The 15076-nt window shown below is 40.3% G+C and overlaps 1 protein-coding gene across 2 annotated transcripts in view; it reads right to left on the reverse strand.

Annotated features, from left to right (window-relative positions):
* The window catches only part of nlgn4xa (neuroligin 4 X-linked a), a 107058-nt gene that overhangs the window by 58814 nt on the left and 33168 nt on the right, over positions 1-15076 (reverse strand). For both annotated transcript variants that reach the window (XM_079852594.1, XM_079852593.1), the window contains one exon: positions 7523-7675. In XM_079852594.1, the coding sequence (XP_079708720.1) occupies positions 7523-7675 (153 nt within the window). The remainder of the gene's footprint in view (positions 1-7522; positions 7676-15076) is intronic.

The following is a 15076-nucleotide window of genomic DNA, read 5'->3' on the forward strand; positions in this document are numbered from 1 at the left end:
GTGGAATGAAGCGACCTTAGAAGCTTCTGACTCCAAGGAGGAGGTGGCGGGCAAGTTGCAACATGTGAGGGGAGCATAGCTCAATGGTCGTAACGTTGTCTTTTCAGACCGGTCCATGCTCGCAGAACAGCGGTGTCTCAAAGCGAGGAAATTGTAAGCAACTCGAGGCAATAGATGCCAATGCAGTCGGAGGGCGCCCAGACCTCTGTTACTGCATGCTCTTTATACGTGGCCCCTCATCCGGTATTAGTGGACCCTCATTCTAGGAGCCATTGGCCCGGGGAAACGAAAGGTCTGTTTACAGGCTGAGGGTTTGGCGACAGGCCAGGGTGTTTATCACATGCCCCAGGAGCCTCTGAAAAAGTTTCAGTAGGACCCTTTCTCACTTCCTGAATAGCACTGAGCTGACACACCTCTACCTGAGAGATGCGCTGAACCGAGACCATCTCCATACTAGAAAAGAGATCCTCAACCCTTGGGCGAGTTTACTCTTTCCCAGTTGACCTGAAGACCCAACTGGCTATGGAGCACTCGAAGGGTAGGACCATGTACTGATACTTCGTACCTTCGAATTAAAGAACACAGGAGGCTTGTGGAGCGGAAGAATAGAGATCTGAAGTACATGTCTTTCAGGTCGAACACTGCAGACCAAGCTTGGGGATGGGGCATTTTTGAAAATGCATCTCTGTGTTTAACAAGTAAATGGAGGCTTTCGAAAAAGGGCCCATTTCAGTTGACACAGATCCAAGATGGTCGTAACCCACCACACATTTAGGGTACAATGAAGTACGGGCTCATGGAAGCCAGAAATCATATCGGCTGGAGGGAACGGCTAGTTCGCGTCCTTCACCAGTAGGACTGCGACGTACACACACAGAACAGGAACATTGCTCAATTTGTGAATCTCACAAATTTTTAGGAGCATCTCTGCTCAACACCTAGGAATGTTGAATATCACTGAGCCTGAGCGGAAGCTGAGCGAAATGAATCGCAAGCCGAGTCTGAAGGGACCGTTTGGGGCCAGGCTGGACCGGTTGGAAGCATTTTAGGCTTCCATAAAACCGGGGCAGGGAACCACAGACATACCCGAGGTGGGGCACCGAGGTGGAGGACAGGGACCCGGCTCGAGAGGCCCGAAGGCAGCCCGAAGGCGGGGTCTGAGTGTGCAGTGCAACACTTTCCTGTCTCCACGAGACGGCCAGGGATGCGTGAGAAGGCGGATGACCGGGTCCTCGAACCGCACCCAGCTGCCGTGCTGGCGAACAAGAGGGGGCTGAGGGGTGCAAGGCTTTACAGGGTCACACACCGCCAGACTTTCCCTCTTGGGACCCAGGAACAGAGGAATTTGCTCTTTCTTTGAAGTGCGGGTACCGCTTGCTCCGCATTTTTTGGGAGCCAGCGGTGGAAGAAACACACACACAAATAAAGACTCAACCCGGGCCTCATCCGGGGGGAGGGAGTGGATCAGTGACCAACTCCAAAATCACCGTCCTCCATCCCTGAGCGGCCTACTCAGGAATGCTTTCGCTGTCGCTTGCCACCTGGCTTGGCAGCGCCTAGAGCGGGTTGGGCGTCCCTACTGCGGCCGGCTCTATGCTGAGGCCTGGCTGGAGGCTGCTGTGGAGGCCCAGCGGGAGCGGTGGTAGGGGAACACCCTCGGCGACGAGCAGGCGGAGGAACTGCCACCGGTGGAGGGGTGGAGGCAGTAGCGGGCTGCCGGGGCAGGATGTGCCGGATGGCTTCCGTCTGGGCGCAGTTCTCCGCCACATCACCGACCAGCCCAACCTGGGAAATTGGGGAGACCAGGAACCGGACCTTGTCCGCATCCGCCATAAAAACCAGGCTGAGGCAACGATGGCGCTCCTGGACCACTAATGTGGACATTGCCAGACCGTACACGCACACCACAACACTCGTGCCCCAGAGGGCGAGGTTGGATGTGTTGCGGAGCTCACCTATGAGCACACGGTCTGGGCTATCCTCGTGCATGTCCATGAGTGCCCTGGCCTGATAGACCTGTACTGCCCTACTAAGGCAAAAGACCTTAACTCACCAGAGTGTGAAACTGAGAAAAATGACTTTAAAGTTATCTTAATGTCCTGGCAATTGAGTTATAGGTATAATATTGTAATTTTCACATGTTGTAGTGTATACCTTTATTAACCCATCTACAAAAAAATGTTGAACTCAAATCTGACCTTTGACCCTTTTTCGGAAGTTACTGTATTCTGCCTTAGCATTGCCCACAAAATGACAATCGGTCATACCAAGGCAAAAGACCTTAACTTCTATTTTATAGCCAATGTTATGCTTAAAATGTAAGCAATATTAAAATTGGACTCACTATGATAAAAATGGCTTTACATGTATCAACAAGAAGTTAAAGTAGTGAGAATAGTTGGAAAAGTATGAATGGTTTTAATTAACATGAATTTCATAAAACAAAGTTGATTAACATCACTAAAGTATAAAAGATGTGGAACATTTAAAGTTTTTTTTTGAAAAACTGACTCTAAAACTGAAGTGTGTGTGTGTGTGTGTGTGCGTGTGCGTGTGTGTCGAACAGTGGGATCGCGTCCGCGCCTCTCTCTCTCTCTTTCTCACGCACGCACGCACACACGCGCACACACACACACACACACTTCAGTTTTAGAGCCGGTAGCAAGTTTTAAAAACTTGTGGTGGATGTAATGGATTTGCCTTCTCGTCGGTTGTTTGACATGGATTTTAACCAAGGTTCAACAAAAGGTAGGCTCTAAATTATTCCTGTTGCTGGTGTATATGGGTGTGTCGTTGCGGCTCCAACCAACCAACTCGCGTAGTTTTCAGTCAGTGGACTGTCATTGGCAGGCGAGAGCTAGCTATGAAGCATATTTTATTTCAGTTGTACATGTAGCTTTGTATTACGGGCTGTGAATTAAGATATCATACAAGCCTGCTCTATTCAGCGCTTGTTACTGGATAAATTGTTGATTATGGCTCGAAAAGTGTTTGTGTCTAGTTTGTGAAGTAGTATCGCTAGCTTAAGGCTACCGCTAGCTATTATTGGATGTTAAAGATTCAAAGCCATCTCCACCATCATTTTCCCCCGAGAGTATGCCATTCTTCAAACCTAACAAAAGCAATCACTGTGAAAAATGTACGTGTGTGTCTGAGGTGATTTAATTGCTACATCATAACCCCGTAACTCCAGCGCGGCAATACTTTGATGGTCGGTTAGAACAAGGCAGAGTGCCGTAACTTCACGGCAGTGCACCCGTAACTTCATTCGAGTGTTCAGGAGCAGCGAGAAACGAAGGCATAAAGCCGTAACTGACGTTACGGGCTTCTACCATAGTTTCCCCTTGGCTTTTTGAAGTTACGGCAAAAACATAATCTTATTCCACCCAAAAAACAATCGAATTGAAACTTGATGTTTGTCTACATGATAAAACTTATGTTTATTGTCCTAAAAATTACAATAACTCATTTTCGCCAAAAATTGAAGTTACGACCTTTTGCCATGGCACGCAAGAGGAGGTGGCTTGCCCACAGGCTTTACAGTCAGAACGGGCGAGAACTCACAGGCTTTAGGGGGGAGATGAGGGGCCCCGTCCAAAAAGCAGCGGCCGCCGGACACAGGTGCACCTGTGAATGAATGAAACGGCTGGTCGGTCCGGGACCAGCGCGCTCAACGGGGGGCTTCACCGGCTGCGATGTGATAGAGGAGTGAGGGGCCCACAGGGATTGGTTACCGGGCGGGGAAGCCTCACTATGATCCTCTGATCACCCATCCCACACAGCGCCATAGCAGGGCGTTGTAATGGGGACTATTCATATACTACATGCATTAAGGCAAGTCTCGATCTCAACACTGCGATAGTCATATCCTCGCAATGAGAACACAGACTATCTACAAAAGCTGCCTCAACGTGCTGCATATATACACATACATTATATACACATATATATTATACATTACACATTCTACAAACACGTGATACAACTATTGTGACCGTCCATTTGGGGGAACAAGTAACGATCGCATCCAGAAATGCACGGGTGGAATGGCATCTTGAAAAAGACGCAAACACACTCTTTCAGGAAATGGGACCCATCACCAGTGCCGGAGCACACAGGGGAATGATCGCGGCAACACTGAACAGTGAACTGAAACAGTGAAGGACTCATTTTTCCGCCCTCTAACCAGCTGTCAACAAACACAGAAATTTGATGCTGTTAAAACAGCAGTTGAGAGCTCAAAGCTTGTGATCACCGCTGCACTCGCACTGTAGAACCACCAGCAACTGGGAGAGTCTTCCTAGAAGAACACCGAGGATAATTACTAAACAAAGCTGACGCACATGAACTAATAATGGCGGTAACCAAGGAGATGGATGAGTAGCAGGAAATTGAACAAACAAACATGTGACAGATGAAAACACACTCAAAGTCCATGAACAAAACTAAACTGAACGTGACAGTATGACTTTCTTTCTTTCTGACTTTCTGACTTTCTGATATTTTGAAAAAAAAAATAGAAGTCAAAGGTTACCAAAACTGTTACCAATGTTCTTCAAAATATCTTCTTCTGTGTTCCAAAAAAAAAAAAAAGTCATACAGGTTGTAACAACATGAGGGTGAGTAAATGATACATTTTTATTTTTTGGTTGAACTATAGGGGTACAAATTATGTAATCAGAGAGTTGATTTGAATGCAGTTGCCACTCTCATTCATAACCAAATTGTGTGTGAACATAACTGTATTTAGCACTCAAAAACTGGCTTAGAGACTTAGAATCAGAAAGACCACATTTTTCAAATTAAAAGCGCGAGGCACACCGCACTGCCTTTTTTTGGTTTACTTTTTTTAGCTTAGAAAAGAGCAGTGTGGCGTGTTTTTTATGTTGCTAGGCAACCACTGAATCAGCTATCCTGTCAGTCTAATCATAGATTATAGCGCGAGCGCTCTAGAATCTTTGGTTTACTGTTAAGTAAACTGTAAAAATCTCTGTTGCCACACTAACTTGCCTCCAGGCCTGCTGCTTTTTGTTAACATTGTGGTATTTGTGGTTCGTGAAGTCATACAGCTCCGTATAACTCGCGACAGCCACCACAACGGAAGGCTCGCCTCTCCATTCCTTCGATTGGACAATTTAAAAAAAATGCTAATGACGTTGGCCACTTTTCTGCTCAGAGTTGATTTTTTTTTTTCATTTTCAGGCACTCAGAGCGCTCTAACAAAAACACAAGGCGCAGCAGGCTGCTAAAACGCGAGCCGCTTGGGGCGCATAAAAAAAGAGCAAAACGCTCAATGCCAATAGAAAACGATTTTAAAAAGACGCCTCTTACTAAAAAAAACGCGTTCTGTCTGATCGGGGCCTTATGCTGCTGTGTGAACATAGCCATTGTGATTCTTCATTTAGTGCTGCATACATAAATACCTCATTATGCCAAATTGGAATTGAGTTTCCCACAATGCACTGTGATGACATGTTAAGTGCAGAAACAGACTCGTTCTGCTGTATTATGAGACACATCGGCAGTCTGCTCACGTTGCCATGAAAGAGAGAGAGAGAGAGAGTCATGTGCCAGTAACACATCTCAGTTCATTCTTACAGCTTCTATTGGATCATTGGCAGGCCACATGTGCCCCACTGCAGATGGTGCAATTACTATGAAAGCACACACAGTTACAGATGCAAATTTGACAGAAACATTTTACACATACATGCCCATGTAGCCTATACAAAATGATTATAGATGAATACCCATGCAGTCGTAATGATTCCCGCATGATTATCCCACAAATAACCCTGTTATGCATACCACATAATGCATAACATGTCGCTATATCTATCTCAAATATGTTTGCATATGTTCAGCAGCAATTTTTACTCTCCAACAAGCTAATTCCAGAGAAGAGTGCATGGCTTTCTGCAAATAGTATTTCCACACCGGAATGCTCCTCTCACCCTTGGCTAATCAGTGAGCATGTGTCTAAAAGCTAGATTAAGCTATAACAACACTAGGTCTAAAAACAGCTGAGAAGAAATATGTCTCACTGGTGGCGGACTGGGCATGGGCCAACTAGAGAGCAGTCTGTGCAGTGCCACAGACACACACACACACACACACACACGCTGCCACCAAGATACCTCAGAGGTGTTAAAATATTACTTTTGTTGTGGAGAAAGAGCTATCGCTCTGTGAAAAGGGGGTACAAAACGGACACGATCCTGCAATTTTATATGCTTGGGAACATGTTCCAATCTCACTTTGCCCTCTCTCTATAGGGCTCTGCTTTTTACTGCCACCACGCTTCAAACTGCTCTCCGTAAAGCCAGAGACAGCCAGACACTTTAGACTATCTCCATCACCTTCATGCTGAGCGATGTCAGGCAGAGAAGCAGAAACACATTTAACAAAGGCCTCGCTTGCACTCTCTCACTCCTGTCCTCGGTCTTTCTGCCACTTTCTTTGCTTCCCCCAACTGCTGTCTTTTCCCGCAGTGCATACTTTTCCAGTAGGCCTTTTCCTATACCTATTCCCCTTGGCTCCAACACATCTAAATATAACCAGCCTCAGAGAGAGCTGTAGCTGATAACGAGTTGTAAGAACAGCCGAAGTGGAAGACTGTGAATGATCCCTTTTCAATATTTACCTACCAAAGCCTAGATTCTTAAACTAAATTTAATCATCCTACATCCTACTGAGGCATAACTGTCCTGCAACGAAAGATGAAAGAAGAGTATGAAATCCAAAGTGGACTTTAAAACTTATTAGACAGCACAAATTCTGTGAAATTTAATGACCAGCGGTGGTGTAGCAACATTCACCTCTCACTTTTAGAAAGTACCAAATTTGCCCTTCCCTACTTTATGGGAGAAAATCATTATGTTTATGGGGTCAGTTATTAAAAATAATTTCTGTTAATTCAAATAACGCTGAAATTAAGTAAAATATAAGTATTAAATGCCTGAATGTATAACTTAAATAAAATAAGTTTAATTAGCAGTATTAAATGTACTAAAAGTAAAACCGAAAAAAATTTAAGCTAAATATAAATAATAATAATTAAAAAAATGACAAGAACTTAAGCTAAAATTTAAATGAAAACTGAGAATATAAAAATAAAAGCTAATTCAAAATACAAATTAAAACTGTATAATATATCAATAATAGTAAAATAACACTGAAGCACAACCGGCCAAGAAACTGAACTCAACTCCAACAGGAAAAATAATTATAAGTAAATAATAGATGCTATGTTTGCATTGTATGACCATAACAGAAGAATTGAAACTAAAAAACTAAACTAAAACATATTACATAACAGTCCATCCAGATCTTCTTGAAATCTTCATTTTAAATTATGTGACTTTTAAGCCTATGGACCCTCAGCTATTCCAAGATCATGTGCCTCTTTAAACCATGTGTATATCTTTTTTACATGTGTAGGAGGCTGAATATAAAACAGGAGGTCATAAAGATATTCTGTAATCAAAACCATCCACCATTTAATGAAAAATGAACGACTTACCCAGCACTCCCAGCCTATAATTCAGGGTCACCACAATGACATTTCCATAGCTGGCCAGAATGCTGCCGTCAATCATATTCCCTGTTCCTTCCATGTAGGACCCACCATGGATGTACACCATCACAGGTCTCAGCCCATTCTCATCATGGATGTCTGCAAGAAGAAAAAACTAAAATCATCTGGACATACTATAAACATTTTATTTCTGTGGGATGACTGAACAACTTTTTTTTGTCCAACTCATAGTGACAGTTTTTCTCAGTAAACAGACATCAGTAGAACACATAGGCTTTACATGTTGACAAGAAAATCCAATAGGACGATCCCAAATGAGAAGATCAGACAAATATTTAAAATTAAATTGCTTCTTTATACCATTACCAAGCTGCATTTTCATTGAAACTAATCCCACCTCAGCAAGATTCACCTCAAGATGTGGCTCATGCACAGGGAAGTCCGTAATTGCTGCGGATGAATTGGTTATTTGTGGGGTTCTCTTGTTCTGATTAAAGCCCCTGATTAGTACACATGTAGGAGGCTGATTATAAAACAGGAGACATGAAGCCCAAGGATGAGGAAGTCTTTGATAGCAATTCACAAATTGCAGGCAGGCTTACCCAGACTATAGATTTTTCCCATCAGATATTTACTGGTCTTGAACAGGACAGCAAATATAGATGCAGATGTGTCCCTGTGTTTAGTCACAATAAAAACACATTGAGAGTTTCTAGACAATTGTGCTTACTGCATAGGCTGAACATTAATATCAATGCATGTATACTAATGGAAGTTGTAAACAACAAAAGATACAAATGTTTCTCTTCAACTTAGGCCACTTTTTTGTCACAGCGGTTGATGTTGATGTAAAACATATTTATATTTTTTGGTCATATAAGAGTTTTATATAAGAGTCCAATTCTCACTATTAACTATGACTTTTGCCTCAACAAACTCCTAATTACTGCTTATTAATAGTTAGTAAGGTAGTTGTTAAGTTTAGGTATTGGGTAGGATTAGTGATGTAGAATATGGTCATGCAGAATAAGGTATTAATATGTGCTTTATAAGTAATAATAAGCAGTAACATCCTAGAAATATGCATGCTAATAAGCAAATAGTTTATAATATATAAAAAAAATTAATTAATTTTCTTATTCAACACCATAGTGTTACACTTATTTAGTCGTGTTTGTTCTTAGTTTCGATTCACTGTGCACAGTTGAAGAAACACCCATTTATATACTTAACAACTTACAATTGATTCAAAGCTTCCTCAAATAAATACTACTACTACTAATAATAATAATTACTGATAACAAACAAGCCTTAACATAGTTTTTTTGAGGGAGAATAATCAGTGTGCATCTTTAATTAAGTGTGTTTTAATGCTCTGTGGTTTGCAGTGTTGGTTATTAGAGCAATGTGTTTACCGTACTAATATTTCATCAAATAGTTTCCTCAGCCCGCTCAAAACAGCTGATGGAATGAGAGCTAATGGCATCAAAAAGGGGTTATGACATTCGGTATGTGTGCCTGCGTCTGTTAGCATCCACCTCTGTAAACATACTCACTGCAAACAGCCTCCTCTCAGTGGGAGTGGTATATCTGCATTAGGAACGCCCTGGTTGGCTTCTCAGACTGGAGTGGAGTCCAACAGGGGACAGCGTAAGTAATTGGTATTCAGCCAAAGCCACCTCACTGTACTTTGATTATTGGTTTCTGTTGCATATGGCTTCATTAACTGCGTAGAGGTGGTGCTCAAACACAAACACACAGACACAGACACAAACACACACACACACACACACACACACACACACACACACACACACACACACACACACACACACAGCGTGGTCTGCTGCAGAGCTGGCACAATCCTACAGCGCCTGTGGGCAGGCGAGCAGAATTAACGGCAAGTCTGTGTATCGTTCTCCCCGCAAAGGAAAACAGGGAGAACAAGAGAGAGGGGAACAGTGAGAGAGAGAAAAAGAGAGGGAGAGGTGGAAAACAACCCGTCGTGACAGGTGATTAATCTCGGTCGGGTTCTGAGTGGGCGCCAGGCAGTGCACTAATGCGAGTGCATCTATTTTGCAGCTCTTTGCTGGTGTACAACTTTCAGCGTTGCAGCGCCTTTATTGCGCTGGACCATCAGCAAGGGCAGAACCTCCAGTCTAAAATTCTGCCTCTCAACCAGGCAGACTAATAGCTGCGCACGGGATTCTAGTTTAGTGGAGATGTTACACAAGCTTTGTGTTGATGTTTTACCCTTTTACACTGGTCTAGGATTACCTATCCTGACCCGAAATCGCAAGCAATCGCAAGCAAACCCATTACTACCATCGCAGGCAAGAGCATACCACCCACAAACTTGGAAACCTCTATTATGGTGAATCTTAACTGGCAAACTTGAGCCAGTAGAAGTAGTTTAGGTACTAATTTCATGGGCTCTTTCCAAGAAAACAATTTAAATCATTCATCTCCACAGCTATTGGAAGGAGAACAATCCAGAAACACATTACGAGAATGGAGTGCTGCCATGAACTTGTCTAGAGTAGATGCCGATACACATCTTAAGGCTCTTCACAGCAAACTCATAGATCAAGGAGACATATTGGATGGGCTGTTACTGTAGCTGAGAAGGAAGCACATCTATGCACATTTTGCGTCCCAGGTGTGTTGAAGCTCAACTGGCATTGGACATTTGCGAAGTTGGCAAACATTTGGGCTCTTGTGAATGATGAAGAGGAAAGAGTTACGGGCCGTTCACAGAACGTTAACACTCAGGTTGTTAATGTAGTGCTATTCAATTTGAGCAACACTTTTAGCTTGTACATTCTCATGACAATCCATATGAGATGTCTAATGAAAAGCTGATCATTTCATACAACTTTTACTGTTGTATGGACTTTTACTACAACTTTGAGTCTAACTTTTATAACTTTTAGTATTGCAAGTCTACAGAAAATTTTCAGTCTTCAAAAATGCATAAATAAATCATACAAGTAATCCATATAGACATAGAGGTTGCATAGCGGATGTCAGTAAATAACAAATAATATTTTATTTATTTGTTTAATGTGGAATAAGTTTTTCCTCTTATTAGTTTTAGAGAAACAACAGTTTATTTCTATTAGACAACTTAACTCTGCCACAATTTAATCATGCTGATTTTATGCATCTTATGCACTTTATTTCATTATCCAGTAACTAACACAACTACTAAATGAATACCAGGAATAATCTTTTTGTTAATAAAATGTATTTTATTACAATTTTGTTTTCCTTGTGTTGACACAGTAGTAATAGTAATAATACAGTAAGTATTAATACATACAAATTATCCGATATGTCACAAATGCTTCAGATTGGTCATCTGACTATGTGAGCTTGTTTCCACCACTGAATAAAACATAAAAAAAGGTAATTGCGACTTTTTAAATCTCGCAATTCTGACTTTTTTTTTTCTCAGAATTGCATAATATAAACTCACAATTGTGACTTATGAAGTCAAAATTGCATGATATAAAGTCACAATTGAGTCAGTATTGTATCATCAGAATTGGACTGTATAACTTGCAAATTGCAAGTTTATATCTCACAATTCTGAAAAAAAGAAGTCAGAATTGCAAGGTTTAAACTCGCAAATGTGAGAAAAAAGTCTGAATTGCAAGAAAAAAAGGCAGAATTGCAAGTCATAATGAAATGCTTAAGAGTATATACCTCACAATTCTGACATTACAACTCGCAATTGCGAATTTATATCTTGCAATTCTGAGAAAAAAGTCAGAATTTTGAGATAAAAAGTGACAATTATCTTTCTTTTTTTTTTATTCTGTGGCAGAAACAAGCTTACCTGACAGCTCCCTCCAATTAACATCAGTTGTATTTATTCAACAGTTCTCCTTGATTGTTCTTTACTGTTAAGGTAAATTAACTGGTGCCCCGTGGTTAAAGGCGTGTAAGGGTCATCTGCCATACTAACCTTAAGTAACATGCAACCAAAACCTCACAATATTAATGTGGTGCCACGTGTGAGAACCATAAGACAGAGTTGGCAAGATGCCACATAATCGCTGAAGACATCCTTCTAAACAGGCACTTGCACAGATAGACCTTAAGTGGTGCTCAAGCACATGAACCTTTTGGCCTCTAACAATATAAGGGCCCTTTTTTTACAGATTTTTTTTGTTTTAATTGTTGAATTGGCCTGTTGAATTAATTATAATTTTTCAATCAATTCTCACCGTGTCCCCGACAACTTATTCTTCTGCGAGACCGCACAAGCACCTCCCACTCACCAAAGCACCAAAGCACTCTGCAGAGCAGGCGAGCAGCATCCACGTCTCCCGGACCTGCCTTTATTGGTGACAGCCATTTAACAATTGTGTTTTCCCTAAACTTTGTCACTGTTTGTCACCTCTGTGAAATTAAACCACTATTAAAACAATACAGCCAGCCTAACTTGTTAAACTTAACAACGAGCAAGCTAGTCTGGCGTTGACGTAAAATAGCATTGTGCAAGGTCGGAATTGTCACCAAAATTTATAAAAAAATGCCACAAAATTTCAAGATATTAATTTGCTCTTGTATGAGTTCTTGTATGTTGTGTTTATAACATAATATAGTTAAGCAATATCACACGAGCAAGAGTGCTATTTTCTCAAATAGCCTATCAGCACGATTACAAAATGTGATACTCATTTTATACAACAGTTCAATAAACAATAAGTTAATTATATGAATTGACTATTTTTAGACACAAAATTGACAATTTTGATTGTTTTTGCTCTTTTTTTGCCAGTGAAAATAGTTCCAAACAAAGAAGAAATGTTGCGTCTCCCAGAAGCCTATCTGCAATGTTTCATTATTGAATGATTCACTGTTTTTGAATGAATCAGGTGAGTCAATGATTCAACGACCCATTCAAAAAGTTGCTTCTTTCATGAATGCTGAATGGAAAATCAGCTGGTTTTAACGAATCAGTTGAATGAATGATTCTCTGTTATAGTTTCATATATAATAGTATCATTTCATTTTGTTTCCAATATTTCTAATATTCAAAATGTTATTTTTAGATATTATAAATAAATCTCATACAATTTTTAGGAAATTGCAGTGTAAATGGATTTTGATAAATGGTAAGATGTATTTTGTTGATACTGATATCATTTAATTGGTTTAAAATGTATAGTGTTAAATAGTATAATTAATCAAAAGAGGATCAACATGTAACTTTACTTTTTTTTCATAAATAATTATGAGGGGTGCCCTTTTTTTCTTGAGTACCTGCCCCCCAAAATGTGTGCACAGCCCAGGTAAATGCAAGAACATTTCCTGTTTGATCGGCCTTTTATGCATCCGCTCTGACGCATCCTGGCCAGAGTTTCGCCACTTAGACGTTATAAAAGTTCCCTTTCTGGTTTTATCTGTAGAACTGTGCTGTGACAAGGAAAGGCAGGATAAGACAATGAGAGAACATGAAAGACAGAAATAAAATTAAAGGGAACGATAGAGAGAGAGAGAGAGAGAGAGAGAGAGAGAGAGAGAGAGAGAGAGAGAGAGAGAGAGAGAGAGCGAGAGAGAGAGAGAGTGTCAGGGAGGGAGGATGGAACGAAAGGAGAGAGTGAGTGGGGGTGACTCCGCAGTGCACACACCCTGGACATTCATCATTGCCAGGACAGGCCGAGGAGGATAATATATTCCCTCATGTGCTGCACAGCACTGCACACATTACTCATCTTTATACAGAGCACGCAAGAGAGAGAGAAATAGCTGAATTCTTCATTAGACTCAACAGTTCTTATTAAAGAAATAGTTCACCCAAAAAAGAAAATTATGTCATAATTTACTCACCCTCATGTCTTCCTAAACCTGTATGACTTCTGTGCAACACATAAGGTGATATTTAGCAGAATGTACTATTCACTGTTTTCCACAAAGCTTCTACCGAGCTTTCAGGCTTCAAAATGGACACAAAAGCACTATACTGTGTATATATATCTATATATATATCTATATATATATCTATATATATATATATATATATATATATATATATATATATATATATATATATATATATATATATGGGGTTTTTTATTTATTTTTTTATCAAATATATTATTTTCTTAACATATATTTTTTTTAAAAAAGAGAAACAAAGAGTCATACTGGTTTCAAAAGGTAAGACAATAATGACAGAATCTTTTTTTCTAGATAATCTATTCAAGTGTTAGTAGGGTAAGATGGCTGTTAATGACCATGCAGTCTGTACAATGCTGAGCTGTTCAGTCAGTCTGTTCAGCTGTAACACAGATTTGTAATGCACAGCAATACCGGGTAGGCACGCAAGCAAAAACTTGGCTGTAATATATCATTAAAGACAATTGTATGCCAATTATTGGCCTCACATCAAGCTGAAGTCAACTGTGGCTTCTGGACATGTACCGTATTTGATATTCATGTACTGCTACTGGGTCTCAAATGTAAGCTTTCAACATCAACCTTTAATAAAGCTGTTAAAGTAATGCCGTAGGCCCTCTATTCAGAGCCCATGTTAACCAATTAAGGTATGGTTGACAAGTAATATTCTTTCACTCATTCATTTCAAAACAAAAGCTTTTTTTTTTTCTCTGTACAGACCTAGTCTAAAGAGTGTCATCCTTTTAATGGGACTACAGATAGAGAGAGCAGCTTTCTCTTTCATTTTTATGCATTTAAAGATTCTTTCTGGGTGAGTTTCAAAGGTGTCAGGAAATTGCGGAGGCTGGTGCATTGCTGTAGGGTGATTTTGCAGGGGAGTCTTATGGCATAGCTACAACCTTAAGGGAGCCAAGAAGAGTAATTCATCGCCACTGCAGATGTTCATACAGACAGAGAGCATCGATCCTGCCCTTCTGAAAACACCATCTTCGTCTCTTCAGCACAAGAAGTGTTTGGTGGAGGTACTTACAAGACTCAAGACTTTTTAAAGTAGCCTGATTTAAAAATGCAATGCGTATGTTAATATCCCATCTGGACAACTCAGTCCAAAGTCCAAGGCTATTTATAATATAGTTGATATTTTTATTATTATACATTTTCCTTTAATTACCAGTTCAATATTTGTCACCAGATGAGAAACATTTTTCTGTCTATATATATATATATATATATATATATATATATATATATATATATATATATATAAAAGTTACCATAATTCCATAACATTGTAACAAGTTTAAGTTATACAGCACATGAGGACATTATAATCTTTAGAAAGTTAAAAGGATTGTTCACCCCAAATTGAAAATTTTGTCATTCATTTACTCAAACTTATGTTGTTCCAAACCTTAATATAAAGATGTTTTGAGAAATATCACAATGTCTCTTTTTTTCTTCTTCTTCTTCTTCTTCTCCATATATTGAAAGTCAATGGAATCCAAAACGTGTGTTTCACGAGTTCACACATACAAAAAATCAGATCAGAGTAAAGTAGTATGCGTATTTGGCGTGCTGTAGGAGGACAGGGCTCCGAGCTCGGAATTTGGCCCGAACCCAGAGTACTAC

This window comes from Squalius cephalus, assembly GCF_949319135.1.
Source record: "Squalius cephalus genome assembly, chromosome: 2".
Lineage (NCBI taxonomy): Eukaryota > Metazoa > Chordata > Actinopteri > Cypriniformes > Leuciscidae > Squalius > Squalius cephalus.